General features: G+C 41.2%; 1 protein-coding gene and 1 pseudogene across 1 annotated transcript in view; one reads left to right on the plus strand and one right to left on the minus strand.

The window, feature by feature from the left end:
- ARFGEF3 (ARFGEF family member 3) overlaps positions 1–19,220 on the minus strand; it is a 166,266-nt gene that overhangs the window by 49,643 nt on the left and 97,403 nt on the right. Inside the window, exons 11-13 of the mRNA XM_021693398.1 lie at positions 15,743–15,855; positions 14,058–14,968; positions 962–1,128 (exon numbers count right to left, since the gene is read on the minus strand). Of these exons, the coding sequence (XP_021549073.1) occupies positions 962–1,128; positions 14,058–14,968; positions 15,743–15,855 (1,191 nt within the window). The remainder of the gene's footprint in view (positions 1–961; positions 1,129–14,057; positions 14,969–15,742; positions 15,856–19,220) is intronic.
- Positions 18,197–18,671, plus strand: LOC110583341 (annotated as a pseudogene).

The following is a 19,220-nucleotide window of genomic DNA, read 5'->3' on the forward strand; positions in this document are numbered from 1 at the left end:
CGTCCCCCTCTCCCCCCCCCCCCCTCCAGGCTCCCCTTCCCGGGGAAAAGGCTCCAGAAAAAAAAAAACCTTTTTGGGGGGGGGGGGGGGGGGGGGGGGGGGGGGGGGAGGGTGGTTAAGGGAAGGGGGAACCAAGACGGAGAAGTCCTAAACTTTATGAAGTTCCTTTTACTTTTGCTATCTTTTTAAGAATCTCTGTAGAAGGATTAGGAATACTTCCCTCTCTGATGTGTGTGGGCGGGATAGAAACGGTGCAGAAATATGAACAGAAGAGCTCCCTCTTGCTGCCCCAAGAAAAGCAGAGATAGAATGTGTTCCCTGAAAAAGCCTACGTGGCTCGAGAGCTACTTGATTCCCAATTGCCCTTGGGAATTTATAATTTATCAGGCAAACAAATGATTGCTGATGCCCTCGTGCAGCTCCACGGACGGAGGCTCACGAGCTGATACTAGGGGAGAGCGTGGAGCGACCACAACATAATCACCATCATTCTCATTCTGCAGCTTACACGAAGTGCTCTGTTACTGACAACTAACTAGTAAGCTTGGCTGTGGGTTACGAGTAGATCGGAGTACATTCTGGAAGACAATGAAGAGTGTAAAGCAGGCCTTGATTTTCAGTAAAGGGGACAACTCCCTGCCCATCTTCTGATGTTTGAACGTTCTGATCACCTGTTTTGCACTGTGGCTCACACACGTGTATTTAACAATGCCACTGGGTGACAATCCTAGGCCACTGGCAGGCGCTGGGTCCTGGCCTCTCTGCAGCAAGGTGGGCAGCTGTGTGGCCCCCTGCACTATGTAAACTGCCTCGCATCCCCGTCCACCCTCCACGGCCCTGCCGACGTCACCCACTCCACACTAGTGGGGAACAGAGCATGCTGAACTGTCCGTCCCAGGACACTGGTGTGCGGCTCTCCAGCCGCCTGTCCTTGGAGGGTCGAACGGGACCACAGGCTCACCATCACGCCTGGGGCCAGGGCGGGCCGCTTGCGGTAGTAGTCGCCGTGGGAGAGCTTCAGGTTGAGCAGCAGGGCGCAGTGCGCTGCCGTGTACAAGCTGTCCGCGTTCATCAGCATCTGCAAGCTGAGGCTGCCACTCCCATCGAATCCGGGGGAGTGCATCATGCCTACGGGAGAGAGTCAAGACCCCTCTGTGGTTGCACACAAGGCGCCCAGCAAGACTGGCTTACGGAGAGCCCTGACCCGATCCTCGTGACGGGAACACGCATCTTGTAGGACACTCCTGTAAAGCACCTACAGCCAGCAAGGAGCATTATGAGGGTCCCACACATGCCCTAGCCTGGTGGGGAGGAGCAGGCACTCTGGAGTGAATCTCCCTGGGCAAATCTGGATGAGCTACTCACCAGCTACTTTGGTAAAATCACTCAGACGCCCTAAGTCTCAGCTTCTTCACCTCTACATAGGCAGAATAACCAACTGTGTCCATCTCCTGCTCAAAGTCTCCGACGACTTCCCATCACAATATAATAAAACCTGGACTTCCCCTCCTCTCTCTTTCTCACTCCCCACAGCCACCTGGGTCTGTGTGCTCCTTAGACCACACCAACACTGAGCTTGCCTCAGGGCCTTTGCATTTTTCCTTACCAGTCCCCAGTATGATCTCAAGATCTCTGGAGGAGGTGCTCCTTTCTTTCAGGTTTCTGCTCAAGCATCAGCTTAAGGGAGGCCTTCCCTTTCAACTCCATCTCGGACAGCATCCCACCACCACCACCCCTGCAATATTCCTCCTGCTCACCCTGCATTGTCTTCATTGCCTCAGTATCATTTATTCTACCCAGCATTGTATTAACATCTATTTATTGTCTGCTGTCACTGCTATTATCTACTATTATGTAAGATCTATGAGAGGGCGAGACTGTTAGTTTTGTTCCCTACAGAATCCCCGGTGCCTAGAACAGTGCTTGGCATACAAGAGACCCTTAAAAAACAGTTGCTAAGAATGAATGAACACGTTTGTTGTGAGAACTAGATGTGATAACGCATGTAAGATGCTTAGTGCAGTAACCCATAAGTACATACTTTCAAAAAAGTAATAATGTTCCTCAAAAAGCAAAGCAGAATTCCCATATGACCCAGTAATTACGCTCTTAGGTATACAGTATGCCCCAAAGAATTAAAGGCAGGGATTTAAGCAGATCCTTGTATGCCAATTTCACTGCAGCGTTATTCACAATTGCCAAACATGGAGACACCTGAAGTGTCCATCAGAGACGAGTGTATCGACAGAGTATGGTACGCACATACCACGGAGTTCTGATCCGTGTTACACCATGGATGAGCCCTGCGAACATGCGGAGTGAAATAAGCCAGGCATAAAATGACAAATATTGTATGATCCATGTAGATGAGGTACAGGCAAGAACAGGCAAATGTACAGAGACAGGAAGTAGATGAGAAGTTACCAGGGGCTGGCGGAGAAGGCTTTCTCTTTGGGATGATGAATAAAATTTCTGAAAGTAGTGGTGGCGGTTGTACAACATTGTGGATGTAGGGAGTGCCACCGAATTGTACACATAAAAATGGTAAAAGTGGCAATTTTCAAGTTATATATTTTTTATCCCAATTAAAACAACTAATAATGTAATATATCAAAACCACTGAATTGCACACTCTAAATGGGTGAATTGTATGGTATGTGAATTTTATCTCAATAAATTTTATTTCAATAAATCTCTTAAATGAGGAAACAGAGTTTCAAAAATATATATAAAGGAATAGTTACTGGTTCTTCCCTTATTATTTTTTCTAAACATCATTTTAAGCTTAATAAGGTTTTCATTTTGAAGGGCTCCATGTGCTTTATATAAATTAACTGAAGGAAAACAAACAAACAACTATATCTCATTGATGGGCTTTAAAGGTGGGCTCGTTCAGCCAGAGAGGATTAGTGCCTTGTTCAAACTTTTCACAGACAATGTGGGGAGGCAAACATTTCTCAGGTTGGCGTCTCTTCATCTGGTCCTACGTCAGCCTCAGTGCTCCGCTTGGTCCTACGCATACTCTGATGCTAGATTTAGAAGTGTGGCTGAAACACACCATCCAAAAGAGACGCACGCAAATGACACATGTTCATATAATCTTCATATGCTTAAAATTATCCTTTGATCAAAAATGTACCTCTTCTATGAAATGCAAGAGTTTCCAAAACTAACAAATACATTGGAAATACAAATTTGTAATTGGAATGATTACTTATATTCCTGTGGATTTCTTAATGAATATGCTAGCAAGAGGATATGGGCCAGAAGAAGCTTTTGAAGCTGAAAAATCTTCAAGACTTTTGCTATATTTGAGAATGGTATAAACATTCTTTAGTGGGAGTTAAGTATATATGTTATTCCAAGAAAACCACTTTACTCAGTCAAATGTTAGGCATTTCCCCTGCCTTCCTTTAAGAACTTTGCAGCTGTTATGAGAGATTTTTTACTGAAGGCACTTTGTGATCATAGGCAGAGGTACATTTATAAAAGGAAGGTCAAGAGTGGTATTTAAAAATGACATCCTTGGGGCGCCTGGGTGGCTCAGTTGGTTAGGCAGCTGGCTCTTGGTTTCTGCTCAGATCATAATCTTGGGGTCCTGGGATTGGGCCTGTGTCGGGCTCCATGCTCAACGGGGAGTCTGTTTGAGAATTCTCTCTCTCCCTCTCCCTTTGCCTCTACCCCCTACACACAAGCTCTTTCTCTAAAGTAAATAAATAAATCTTTAAAAAAAATGACATCCTTGGTCAGGACATGGGCAGTGTGTTTCTGCCGTGATGGTCCAGAGGAACACTCCACACTCTTAAGGTCCTGGTGGGGTTGGTTCCAGTCTCTGGAGGAGATAAAGGACACATGATGGGTCTCCTTCCACAGTAAATAGAACGCAGGATTCAGCACGTTGGGTATTTAACTACCCAGGATCAGAGATGAAAAGAATATTTGAGTCTATGAACCAAGAAAACAGTACTTGCAAATGGCTTTGATCTCAGGCATCAGCAATAATTTCTTCTAAATTTTAAAACCAACTACTATTTACCTTGGAATATGTTTTGGAAAACTGAGTACATACTCAGATGCTGCAAAGGAAGAAGCCCTGATGTGTCTGCTCACACAGAGACTAGCAGAGGTGTGACAATGTCCCAGAAGGACCAGTGGATATGTGGAGTTCTGAAATGATTTGTCAGACTTTTTAGGAACAATCTGGTACTGCACCCTACCCGCCCCCCCCCCGCCACCGCCCGCCCCAAGGCAGGCTAATTTCTTACATTACAAGGAGCTGGCAAATTTGAGAATTAAACAAAAGGATGAACAATGAATCATGGAACACTACATCAAAAACTAACGATGTAATGTATGGTGATTAACATAACATAATAATAATAAAAAAAGAAAATAAGAAAATCATAAGGAAGAGAAAATTAAAACAAAAAACAAAACACAAAAGAATGTATAATCTATCAACTTAAGGAAGACACTCATTTTCTTGCCATACCAGATAGAGTTCACTGGTGATGTTAATAATGGAAAAATACAATAGCTATAATTAAGTGCTTTCTAATTTTTAGAACCAATCTCTTCTCATACTTTATTTCATTTGACATATAAAGCCTATATCGATTGCCTTCCTTTATTTTACCAGTAAGGAAAGTGCCTCAGAAATATTAAAATAATTTGCCTAAAGTTATATAGCTAGAAATTGGCAAAGGTTTTTTGGGCCCAAACCCCAGGCTTTTTGAACAACGCCATGCTGTACTTGTTTCTAATGTCGTGAAAAGATTGTACTCTATCATGTCCCTCTCAAACAGATACTCTATTTTAAATTCATCCTCTGATTGGGTTCATTGAAGTGTTATAAATTTGGAGTGACAAACTACAGGAGCTCTGACCTTTAACACATTCTATTTTTTCCAGTGTTCTGTGACTAAAGTTCATTCTCTCCCTCTATAATTAAGATGTTCTTTACTGTCAGGAACAGACGGATGGGTCATTTGCTTGATTGGCTACCACTGAAAGACTGGATACAAGATTAGCATAAGTGACCTTGAAACATCTCCTCCATGTCTTAATTTAATGTGTCTTTTTTTTTTTATATTTTATTTATTTATTTGAGAGAGAGAGAATGAGAGAGAGCACATGAGAGGGGGGAGGGTCAGAGGGAGAAGCAGACTCCCTGCCGAGCAGGGAGCCCGATGCGGGACTCGATCCAGGGACTCCAGGATCATGACCTGAGCCGAAGGCAGTCGCTTAACCAACTGAGCCACCCAGGCGCCCAATTTAATGTGTCTTTTAAAGTAAACATTAAATACTTATTTCATTTAACAGTACCAAAAAATATAAAAAATAAGGGTAATTAGTCCCTGCTTCTCCCAAGCCCCAATGATAACCATCCCAGCAGACTTACTTCCTTGTACATATTGTGTGGAAATATAATCACAAATGAGATCATACTACATACATTGTACTATGACTTGGTGTTTTCTTAGCAATATATGTTAGATATCTCTTTTTATTTTTTTAGAGAGAGTGTGTGTGCAAGTGGTGGGGGGGGGAGAGGGAGAGAGAGAGAGAATCTTAAGCAGGCTCCATGCTCTGTGTGGCACCTGATGCAGGTCTTGATCTCATGATCCTGAGATCATGACCTGAGCTGAAATCAAAAGTCAGATGCTTAACCAACTGACCCACCCAGGTGCCCTTAGATATCTATTGATATTGGCACTTACAGATCTATATATCATTCTTTTCAAATAACTATGCATATACCACTGCATGGTTGGAGTGTGATTTATTTAACTAATGCTCTCTTGGTAGACATTTATGTAGTCTCAATTATGATAAAAAGCTGAAATGATGAAATGACTTTTCACACTTATGCAAGTGTATCTGTGGGATAAATTCCTTAAAGCAGACTAAAGACATATATAAAGTTTGACAGATACAGCCCAAATCTATCTTCCAAACAGTTTTATACCAATTTTTCTTCCTACCAATGGTACATAAGAACACTGTTGTATCCACTCAGCAATACTGGGCATTATTGATTTTCTAAACCTTTGTAATAATAGTATATGATTTTTGGTTGCATTTCTATATACTAATAACAAAGTTGCAGAAAGAGAAATTAAGAAAACAATTCCATTTATAATTGCCCACAAAAGAATGAAATACCCTGCAATAAACTTAACCAAGGAAGTAAAAGACCTATACTCTGAAAACTATGCAACATGGATAAAAGAAACTGAAGATGACACAAATAAATGGAAAGATACCCTGGATGGATTGGAAGCATTCATATTGATAACGTCCACGCTACCAAAGCACTCTACAGATTCAATGCAATCTCTATCAAAATACAATAGCATTTTTCACAGAACTAGAAGAATCCTATAATCTGCATGGAACCGCAAAAGAACCTCAAATGGCCAAAGCAATCTTCAGAAAGGCATCGCAATCCCAGATTTCAAGAATTTACTACAAAGCTGTAGTAACCAAAACAGTATGGTACTGGCACATAAATAGACATATAGATCAATAGCACAGAACAGAGATCCCAGAAATAGACCCATGCTTACATAGTCTATTGATATACAAGAGAAGAGGCTCTAAGAATATGCAATGGGGAAAAGATAGTTTCTTCAGTAAATGATGCTGGGAAAACTAGACAGCTACATTCAGAATAAAATTGGATCACTTTCTTACACTAACTCCAACTGGATTAAGGACCTAAATGTGAGACATGAAACCATAAAACTCCCAGAAGAAAAATAGGCAGTAATTTCTTTGACATTGGTCTTAGCAACATTTTTTTAAATATGTCTCCTCAGGCAAGGGAAACAAAAGCGAAAATAAACTATTGGGACTACAACAAAATAAAAAGCTTTTTACACAGCAATGGAAATCATCAACAAAGCAAAAAGGCAACCTACTGAATAGGAGAAGATATTTGTGCATGACATATCCAATAAGGGGTGGAAATCCAAAATATATGAAGACCTTATACAACTCGACACCAAAAAACCAAATAATCTGATTAAAAAACGGGCAGAGGACCTGAATACACATTTTCCCACAGAACACGTACAGATGGCAAACAGACACACAAAAAGATGCTCCACATCGTTAGTCATCAGGGAAGTGCAAACCAAAACCACTATGATATATCATCTTACGCCCGTCAGAGTGGCTAGAATCAAAAAGACAAGAAGTAACAAGTGTTGGTGAGGATGTGGAGAAAAAGGAACCCTCATGCACTGTTGGTGGGAATGTAAATTGGTACAGCTGCTGTGGGAAACAGTATGGAGGTCCCTTAAAAAATAAAAAATAGAAATATCCTACGATCTAGTAATTCCACTACTGAGTATTTACTCAAAGAAAATGACAGGGGTGAAAAATATGCACCTCTATGTTTATCATAGCATTATTTATAATAACCAAGTATGGAAGCAACCCAAGTGTCCATCCATAGATGAATGGGTAAAGAAGATGTGGTGTGTGTGTGTGTGTATGTATGTAAGTATACATACACACACATAATGGAATATGATTCAGCCATTAGAAAAATGAGATCCTGTCATTTGCAACAATATGGATGGACCTCGGGGGTATTATGCTAAGTGAAATACGTCAGACAGAGAAAGACAAACACCGTATGATTTCACTTACGTGTGGAATCTAAAATGCAAAACAAATAAACAAAAAGCAGAAACAGACTTGTAAGTACAGAGAACAAACTGACGGTTGCCAGAGGGGAGGGGTAGGGGGTAAGAAAAATGGGTGAAGGGGAATGGGAGATAACAGGCTTCCAGTTATGGAATGAATAATTCATGGGAATAAAAGGTACAGCACAGGGAATATGGTCAATGGTATTGTAATAGTGTTGTGTGGAGACAGAGGGCAGCCACACCTGTGGGGAGCACAGGATAATGTATAGACCTGTCCAATCACTATGTTGTACACCTGAAATTGCTGTAACATCGTGTGTCAACTATACTTCAATTAAAACAAAAAGATTACACTATTTTACTTGGTAATATATTTCTTTAATTAAGTCTATGGTTCTAATTTTTAAATAACATTACTGTTTTATTTTCTGATGATAGAAGGCATAAGAAAAAATTTTTAAGGGGTTTGGAAAAAGGTACAAAGAAGAAAATGAAAATAATCTGTAATTATATCATCCTGAGGTAAGTATTAACATTTGAAGTTAATTTTGAATCCTTTTAAAAATTACATTATGACCATTAACCGTATCATTAAATATCACTTGAAAACATAATTTTAAATAGCTACATAGTGTCATAAATGGATTTAGTATAACTCATTTAACTTTCCCCTTATTTTGGGGCATTTAGGTTATTTCTAATATTTCTGCTTTCATATACATTTTGATATAGAAATCTCTGTTTGAGTTTCTGCTCCCTTTGTATAAATTCCTGAGGTTCTCTCAGGAACCAATGGGATGACAGGCTTCCATGCGTGTGTATCTGTCAGGACTTGGAAAACTGTCCCACCTTTGCTGGGCTACAGTCTGTGACTGTTTTTTTTAATCACGGCCAATCAACTCCAGAGGATTTTGTGTTCTTGAACAGAGCCTCCGATTTGCCCATCCATTCATCACCCCTCCATCCGCCCCCCTCCCACCCAGCAGGCACAGGGTGGTACTAGGAACAGGTCTCTGGAGCCAGACTGTGTAGGTTTGTACCCTGGCATCGCCACTTTGTAGCTGTGCACCTTGTTTGACTTACTTGACCTCTCTGTGCCTCAGTTTTCTCACCTATAAAATGAGGATAATAATACTACCTACGCTGTGGGGTTATTATGAGTATTAAGTGAATTAATATAGGTAAAACCCTTAGTCAATGCAGGGCACTTAGGAAGTGCTATGTTTGTGTTAGTTATTATTATCCTTGCAGATACATATAAATGCTGAAAAATGACTCTAAGGAAAGACACCAAGATATTTCAGAGGCAATCTCTGGGTGGTGTATAAATATGGGGTTTTTTTTTTTGTCTTTATATTATTATATTCTCCAAATTTCATATTCCACAAATGCCAGGGTATTGGAGGAGGATTTTGTGAGACTACTTATTCCCTAACCCTGCTTCAATACTCCTCTTCCTCCCTTTATTAAAGCAAACGAACAACTCCACCAGCAGCAGTCATCTTGGTAAATGAGGAAACCTGAGGATGAAAATCCCATGTTAACAACGGTAGGGCAGGAAGACAGGAAAGTCATCACAGAGCGCTGGACAGCCTACCTCAGAAGTAATTTAGGGGAAAGAAACTGAATCTTAAACACTTGAGTTTTCCACCAAAGGCAAACAAACCTTATCCTAATTGGTAGAGGCAGGGTAACACATTGACTTATTTATTTGAGGTTTTCTTTTTGTATTTAACCTTTTGTATTCCACAGAGATATCCAGTTAAATTTGTATTACCATCTTCTGGAATGTTTAAATCCCAGGGCGAAAAACTGAAGCTGGCAAGCGCATACTTGCCTTCCTGGTTTTGTATCCACAAAGCCAGAGCCCCTTCCAGAGACTGTGGCCCATTCCCAGAAGGCAATGAGAGGAGAGAGGAAGCAGCGAGGCAGAGAAGGGAGAGTCCTGAATGGGCGGGGGTTGAGGTCTGTGGCTTCCTGCTGCCTGGCAGTGTGGGGGGCATTGGTGAGGTCTCAGAGGAGAACATATGATGGTGGCTAGGGGCTCCGAGCCTTGCCAGAGCAGTCCAGGTGCCATGTTGGCAGAGGGGTAGCAAAATCACAGGACATCAGGGAGCCTGTGAAGTGCACAGTGGGAGCTCCCTGGCCATGGGAGATGTGAGAGGCCTCCCTGTCCAGATCCCACATAAGCTCCAGCTTCTGGTTTTCCCCTGGAATGGGGACCTGAGGGCAAGCATCAAATGTGTGGCCGGCCAGGCTGGCTGGGGGTCTAGAGTCAGGTTTGTTTTAATTCAAAGAAATAGATATTTCTTGCATAACTGAGATTCATACTTGCTGTATCATCTTTTATGAAATTTGGTACTTTATAAACATCAAAATGCTTGTAATAAGCCTTATATGTGGTCACAGTGAATCTCAAGATTGTAACTGAACACCACTAATCTAAGGAACAGTGATCCCAAAGCCAAGTAAGTGCCCGTGCCCCTCTATTCATTGCTGTGTGAGGCTGGCTCTTGCTTTTTCGTCCCCAAGGAGCCACTTCACATGGATGCCACTCTGTTCAATGCAGGATGAGGAAGGAATTTCTGCAGTTGTCACAGTTCATGTCCACTCCCGTCTTTATAAAACCCATTTTGGGGTGGCTCAGTTGGTTAAGCGTCTGCCTTTGGCTCAGGTCATGATCCCAGACTCCTGGGATCAAGCCCTGTATCAGGCTCCCTGCTCAGCAGGGAGTCTACTTTTCCCTCTGCCCTTCACCCCACTCATGTTTTTTCTCTCTCTCTCAAATAAATCATTAAAAAAATTTATTTATAAAACCCATTTTGATCGGATGTTTTCAAACTCCCCCACTGTAAAAACTTTGCTTTCAAAGGAAAGGCTCCCTTGAATCATGTGGAATTAAGGGGGCTCGTTTCAACTGGATGTTAGTTGTCTGAGGACAGGGGTCCCTGAGAAACGCTGAGCGAATCTGGTCTCAGCCAGCAGAGCAGACCCTGATAATAAGTCAGGGGCAAATGCTCAATGGTAGTTTTTGACAAAATAAGGTTTAAAGCTTTTGACATCGAAGTAAATAGTGAGTAAAATATCTGGGTTATCACTCAGGGAGACTCTTCTCCTCATTTCCTATTGTTTGCTTTTAAACGTTGTCTTGGATGAACAAAGGCCGTCTGCTTTCTCTCTTGCCCCTGCAGGGTACAGATGTTTCTCTTTTACTAGTCTTTCATCTTGGAGGTGATGCTTGCAGGGGGAGAGAGCGCACTGGCTCAGTGTAGAAGTGGACCTAGGCCAGCATCTAGCAGCTTTGGCTGACCCACAGCAATGGTCAATGTGATCCATTAAACCACAGCTGTGACTGAGGTACAGTCCTATATCTATTGGTAGCAGGACCACAGCATGATGGGTGTGTAATTTGTAAAGACAGACCAACTCCTAATTGGTAAAAATACTGTGGAGGTCACTAGAACTAAAAAGACAAATGACTAATTCAGTTACAGACATTTACTAAAAATTATATTTGGAAACAATCAAAAGATTTGGAGTCTCTTTTCAATGTATTGATTCATACACGTAAAAATTAATGTCATAACATATTGGGTCTGATGGGACATTTTACTGACCTCTGAAATTTGAGCAGTTTGTAACATCCATGGGGCCACATTCTGGAAAAAACTGAGTGAAAAAATTCACTCAAGCTCTGTTCAGCATGTACTGTAAATAAGTACTGATTTGAAAGGTACAAAAACACAACTGTTAAGATTTACTTTAGCTTCAAATTTTACAAAAGACTTTGCTGGGATTATATTTCCTAATTCTCATAGGAAATGAGGCAGGGCCTTTGAGAGTCGGTCTTTACCACTATAACAACTCATTTATCTGGAATTACTTGGGGATGTTGTTGATAAATATGAAGTAATCTGAATGTCAGATCTTACATATTTAAATGCTGAAATTTCTGCAGCTGAGTTGTTTTGTGTGGATTATTATAATTTTATGTATGTATGTATTTGGGGGGGAGCAGAGGGAGAGAAAGAATCTTAAGCAGACTCCACACCGGGTGTGGAGCCCGACGTGGGGCTCAATCTTACGACCCTGAGATCGTGACCTGAGCTGAAATCAAGAGTTGGACACTTAACCGACTGAGCCACCCAGGTGCCCCAAGATTATTTTTATTTTAAATAGAAGGTCCTAAATATAATTTTCCCATTTCTTGATGAGTCAAGGCCACCACTGACTCATCCCTGATGATGATGCCAATCTGTGGTAGTGCTGCAGTCGGACACACGGCTGTTCTTGGCATCACTGATGTTTGCCAGCCTGTCTGCCTTGGCACCAGGCAAGCTGGTCAGAGCAGGCTGCCGAGCTCCTCTCCCCATGAATATGACCAGCGAGAATAAGCACAGGCTCAGAGGCTCTACCAAACCCCCTCCAAAGGGGAGTGAACATTCCTTTCAACTCAGGCTTTACCCATGACTTACTTCTTCAGCCCATGACCTATTTCACAAGTTAAGGGACCAAAGAGCAAGCTCATGAATCTACAGTCAATACACATTTACTGCGAATAAGGCATGAATATCTTGAGGCCCCTAGTTCAGAGCACACTGAAGCTTCTCTATAAATGTTGACTGATGAAGCGTCACTGGGGTGTGTGTGTGTGTGTGTGTGTGTGAAAGAGAGAGAGAGAAAGGAAGAAATACATACAAAAAGCATATACTAGCAATGTTTAATAAAATAATAAATTTAATGATGGTAGCATAAAAGATATTAAGGAGAAACAGAATTTTTAAGAAGAGTATTTATACATTATCTTAGTCTTTCAATGAAACATGAATTTTGCGCATGTGTGTGTGTTCCTTCACACAAATCAAATAGCCCAACTTTATTTTTGTATTTAATTCCAAAAGGTAAAGTATTGAGAAAAAAAATGTTGGGTAGCCCTAAAAATAGGCATTTTTATGTCTTGAAAAGAATCACAGTGCAGTTAGGAAAGCTGAGAAATTATATGCATCTCTTTCCAATTTCTAGATAGGTTGAGAAATCCAGGAGTATTAGTCCAGGACTGAAAGTTCTTTATCTGTGCTGGTGCTTACAACTTTGGATCATTCTCATATTAAAAAATGTCCTTCCTTAAATATACCTCAATTTAAGTGTCTTTTTTGTGTCCTTTTGACAAAGGACAATCTGGTCAGTTTCTTAAACATACTTATTAAGCTGCCTCTTAACAGCTTAATCAGTTAGCTTCTACCAAGTTTCAGTAACTGGGCTACAATTTTTTTTTTTTGTATGTGTGTGTGATGTATTCTTTGTTTGAAGATTGAATATGTGTTAGACATGGTTGGACCACACCAGAGCTGAAACTACAGAGGGAGGAAGGTGGAGGCATTCACAAATCACTATAATAAATGTGGTAAGTGCAACGACAAACTCATGCTCAAGACTCAGAAGGGGGAAGAGCAAATGCTGATCTTGACTTTTAACAGTTCTGTGTTCATTCTCAGGGTTAGTCCTTTTTATGTGAGCACAAGCCCAGCAAGGTCCATCTGCCTCAGTAGTCTGTGGTCAAGAGACCCTTGAATGTCAGGGGAAGGCACAGGTGACTGACTTCCTAGGAGTCAGGCACTCAGTTATTCCTGCCATAAATGTTTTGTACCCATTAATTGCTTTCTTTCTGTAGTACTGTGAGATAATAGAAAATACTTATATTGGTCTCTGCCCCTTTCCTGGCACAGAGCTCCTAAAATCCTTACAATGTCCTAAGTGATATGAACACTAGAAGGATCTCTTGTTCTAGTATCTGTCTTTGACCTCATCGTGACTCCTAAAACCCTTGTAAATGCCTAAGTGAAGAGCTCTAGGAACACCTTTTGTTCTAAGGAGGCGACTCTGGGTGGGCTCTGGCTGGGGACTGGCCACCAGAAAGCCCCCAGGATGATCAGACGCTGGAATACCCGCGCACACTGGAAGTTCAGGGGAATTCACACAGCCTGCATCTGATTCAAGACCTCATTTAAAATAGTTTACATACTGATATACCAAAAGCGCACTGCTTTGTGATTTTTAGACATGGAGGTGTAGAAGCATACTGAGAACTCAATGTTTTGAGAGTCAGAGACTGTCATTTTGTTTCAGTCAGCAGCAGCTTTCTAGAAGGCAGTAAGCTCTTACTCTTTACTCTGCACCTTATCCATCTATCAACCTCAGAATATCCTAGCCACCAACTGCCTACAATTCCAGCCACCACCAGTAAGTCTTACATTCCTTTGTTCTCTTCAAACATAAGGAATTCCAGGCATGACTAAGATGTTTGGAGCACTTCAAACTACAGGCACGACGGTAATTTCCCATTTCAGCAAAATGCCTTGAACACCCTCACTGACCGTATAGCCGAGGCCGTGTACACACCTGAGCAGAAGGCAGAGGCGAAGTTCTGGAGGGCCGAGTCCACCTCCTCCACGCTGGGCAGAGCCAGCAGGCGGGGAAGGAGGCTTTCCAGGGACTGCAGGAACAGCCTGGCGCTGTGCTGGTCCGCCTCCTGGTTCTTCAACAGCTTCAGGGACAGGGCGGCAGTCCGCAGGGACCGGTGGCCCAGGCAGTCCCGAGGGGTCTGCTCTTCGTCTGCCAGCGAGCCGTTGTCCGAGCCGATGTCCGACACGTCTGACCTCCCCGAGTCCTTCTCGGCCGCCATCGAGTACTGATCACAGGAATCAAATTCGGTCCGCGAAAGGTCCTGGTCATCCACGCTGAAATTGCTCTCGCTGTACCTGGAGCCGTACGACCTCATCCTGCAGTCCACCGACAGGAAGTTAGTTATGTCGGGGAAAGCAACCGTGTGGCTTCTCTGCACCACGTCTGGTTGGTCGACGGCTTCGGGCTCCGGCACCTTGCTCAGAGTCTCCTTGCTCTCGGGCGCGGCTGGCGACTTGAGGCTGCTCTTGTGGTGGTCCGAGTGCTCCTCGGGCGTCGTCTGGCCCATCTCGCCCTCCAGCGTGGTCTGGCCCGTGTCGGTGGTCACGCTGATGCTGATGTCGGGGCTCCTCTCGTTCCCCAACTCCCACGACGTGTGCTCCGAGGACAGGACGCGCCGCTGCCAGCGGAAGTCGGCCTCGTTGATCTCCATGGAGTCCCGGCTCCACTCGGCGCCGTCCTTCAGCTCCTCCAGGCGCTGCAGCAGCAGCTGGACCTGGCCTTCGCTCAAGCCCTTGCCCTGGCTGAGCTCGTCCAAGGCCCCGAGCAAGGTGCAGACGCAGGACACGGCCGCGTAGCACGCTTCGATGCCGCCCTTGACGCACGCTTCCGTCATGCCGTCCATGATGCTAAGGGTCCAAAGGAGAAAACAACAGTGTAAGAAACATGGGCGAATGCTCCAAGATGAACATGTTCGCCTGGTGAACAGCACAGTATTCAAAACAGATCCTCCGATCTGCACGGAATTCAATGGTCTGGGCCAAGGGGTAAATGAAGCAAACATGCTCAGGCTGGTAGAGGAAAACATCCAGGAAAAGTGGCCCACCTTGAATCACATTCTCTCTTGGTTGGCTGGTTTATTTGGGTATGCACAAAAATTCCAGATGGGCATTTATAATCTCCACGAGGACAGAGGACAGGCATTGAATAAGCTCACTTTTGTATTATGTTCAGTTTTTCAAAAAGAAAGTAGTTACAATGGCTATATGATAATGAGGACATCCTCTATAAAACAATCATGTTTCTGAACACATGCATGTGAATTATTATTCACTATTACAAATCAGATAATATTCAGTTTTCAAGGGGAGGGGGCTACATGTAAAGGAACCTCATAGTACTGTGATTCAAAAAGTTTTTCCCTAAAATAATTCCAATGAATAATTGTACATTTCATTTTGCACACTGGGTTCACTTTAAGCTAATATGAAAATATGGAGTACATGATCATAATACATTGAAATAAGATTTCTCATATGGCTTGTGGGAACATTATTAAACAATAAAATTCCACATAATGCAGATTCATAAAAAATTTCAGGGATTTAAAAACAAGGTCAAATGTATTCAGAGAAACAGTCTTTGCCAAGCAATAATAGATGGAAAAGGGGAATGCAGCATACAGTTTGAGAAGATCCAGATGAGACTTTCTTTTTGAAATTGATCTTTTTCTAGATTCTGGTTCAGTGGAGCTGGGTCCTGCCAAATCACAGAGACGCTGTGGGCTCCCAAGTAGCTTTAAGAAAAAGAGGGAAAAAATAACAGTATAGTGAATATCATAAAAAAGCACAAGGTTTTAAAATTGTGGGCTCAAATAAACATGAACTTTAGAGAAAGTGAGTGATACAATCTAAGGAAAAAACACAACTATTTGGAACTACAAATCTTAATAAAACCGACCTACTATTCCTCTTGTCATAGAGGGGTTCCCAGCTCCCCAGTTGGGTTCCCAGCTCCCCAATTCAGGACTGGCTTAGACAAGGCAAATTCTTTGAGGTATTATTTCAAAAAATTTTATAGCACAGAACTATAAAACACTTACATCTATGTTATTTACTGAGAATGGCCTATAATTTAACTTCCCTGTACTCTGTCTCATTTTGCTATCACAACTGGTTAGCTTCAAAAACTGGACTGATCAAGTGTACATGGAACATTCTCCAGGATAGATCACATGTTAGGGCACAAAACAAATCTTAAATTTAAGATAACTGAAATCATATCAAACATCTTTTCTAACCACATTGACATGAAACTAGAAATTAATTACATGAAGAAAACTGGAAAATTCAAAAATATGTGGAGATTAAACAACATGTTACCAAACAACTAATGGGTCAAAAAAGAAGTCAAAAGAGAAATGAAAAAACACCCTAAGACCAAAAAAAAAGGAAGTATAACATCCCAAAATTTATGGGATGCAGCAAAAGCAGTTTTAAGAGAAAAGTTCAAAGCAGCAAATGCCTACCTCAAAAAATAAGAAAAGTCTCAAATAAATAATCTAACATTATACTTTAAGGAACTAGAAAAAGAAGAACAAGTGAAGCCCAAAGTTAGCAGAAGTAAGAAAGATTACAGCAGAAATAAATGAAACAGACTAAAAAATAATAGAAAAGATCAATGAAACTAAGAGTTGGTTCTTGGGAAAGATAAAATTGACACACCTTTGGCTAGACTCACCAAGAGAAAAACCCAGAAGATTTAAATAAATAAAATCAGAAGTGAAAGAGATGTTACAACTGATACCACAGAAATACAAAAGATCATAAGAGAATCCTAAAAACAATTATATGGCAACAAATTGGACAACCTAGAAGAAATGAATACATTTCTAGATATATTCGACCTACAAAGACTGAATCATGAAGAAAAAGAATATCCAAACTGACCAATAACTAGTAAAGAGATTGAATCAGTAATCAAAAACCTCCCAACAACAAAAGTCCAGGACCAGATGGCTTCACCAGTGAATTCTACCAAACATTCAAAGAAGAATTAATATCAATCCTTCTCAAACTCTTCCAAAAAACAGAAGAGGAGGGAACTCTCCAAACTCATAAGGCTAGCATTACCCTGATACCAAAACCTGACAAGGATACCACAAGAAAAGAAAATTATAAGCCAATATCCCTGATGAACATAGATGCAAAAATCTTCAACAAAATGTGATCAAACTAAATTTAACGACGTATTAAAAGGATCATACACCATAAACAACTGGGATTTATTCCAGGGCTTCAAAGATGGCTCAATGTCCACAAATTAGTGAAGTGATACACAACATAACAAAATGAAGGAAAAAAAATGGAAAGATCATTTCAATAGATGCAGAAAAATATTTTTTTAAAAGATTTTATTTATTTATTTGACAGAGAGAGAGACACACATGTGAGAGAGGGAACACAAGCAGGGGCAGAGGGAGAGGGAGAAGCAGGCTTCCTGCCAAGCCAGGAGCCCGATGTGGGGCTCGATCCCAGGACCCTGGGATCATGACCTGAGCTGAAGGCAGATGCTTAACGACTGAGCCACCCAGGCACCTCGCAGAAAAAGTATTTTGACGAAATTCTACAACCACTTATGATAAAAATTCTCAAAAAGGTGGGCATAGAGGGAACATACCTCAACATAATAAAGGCCACATATTACAAACCCATAGCTAGCATCATATTCAACAGGAAAAAGCTAAAAGCTTTTCCTTTAAGATCAGGAACAAGACAAGGATGTCAATCTTGCCGCTTTTATTCAATATAGTATTGTCAGTCCTAGTTACAGCAATCAGGCAAGAAAAGAAAGAAAAGGTATCCAAGTTGGAAAGGAAGATGTAAAACTGTCACTATTCTCAGATGGCATGATATTATATATAGAAAACCCTACAGACTTTATAAAAAAACTGTTAGAATGAACAACTGAATTCAGTGAAGTTGCAGGATACAAAATCAACATACAAAAATCTGTTGCATTTCTATACACAAATAAACTATCAGAAAAAGAAATCAAGAAAATAATCCTATTTACAAAGCATCAAAAATAATAAAATGCCTTTCCAGTCCGCCATCTGTCATGGAACCACCATCAAAATGCAGATTTTCGTGAAAACCCTTACCGGGAAGACTATCACTCTTGAGGTTGAACCCTCGGCTACAACAGACAATGCAAAGGTCAAGATTCAGGATAAGGAAGAAATTCCTTGTGATCAGCAGAGACTGATCTTTGCTGGCAAGCAACTGGGAGATGAACGTACTTTGTCCATCTACAACATTCAAAAGGAGTCCACTCTTCATCTTGTGTTGAGACTTGGTGGTGGTGCTAAGAAGAAGGAAGGAAGAATAAGTCTTACACTACTCCCAAGAAGAATAAGCATAAGAGAAAAGGCCAGTTAAACTGGCCGTTCTGAAATACTATAAGGTGGATTAGAATGGCAAAATCAGTCTCCTTCTTCAGGAGTACCCTTTAGATGAATGTGGTGCTGGAGTTTTCATGGCTAGCCACTTCGACAGACATTACTGTGGCAAATGTCTGACCTATTGCTTCAACAAACCGGAAGATAAGTAATTATAATATAGTATATAATATATAATATAATATATAATATAATATATAATGGGTTAATAAAAGACATGAACTACCATTTAAAAAGAATAATAAAATGCCTAAGAATAAATTTAATCAAGGAGGTGAAAGACTGGAATACTGAAAATTACAAGACATTAATAAAAGAAATTGAAGATGACACAAATAAGTGGAAAGATACTCTGGGATCATGGACTGGGAGAATTAATATTGTTAAAATGCCCATACTACCCAAAGCAATCTACAGATTTAACACAGTCTCTATCAAATTTTCAATGTATTTTTCACAGAAATAGCACAAACAAACCTGAAATTTGTATGAAACCTCAAAAGACCTGTAGTAGCCAACTCAATCTTGAGAAAGAAGAACAAAGCAGGAGGCATCACACTCCCTGATTTAAAATTACATTACAAAGCTACAGTAATTAAAACAGCATGGTACTAACCTAAAAACAGACATACAGATCAAAAAGTACAGAATAGAGATCCTAGAAATAAGCCTATATGTATACGTCAATTAATTTACAACAA

Source organism: Neomonachus schauinslandi, chromosome 8, assembly GCF_002201575.2.
Source record: "Neomonachus schauinslandi chromosome 8, ASM220157v2, whole genome shotgun sequence".
Classification (NCBI taxonomy): Eukaryota; Metazoa; Chordata; class Mammalia; order Carnivora; family Phocidae; genus Neomonachus; species Neomonachus schauinslandi.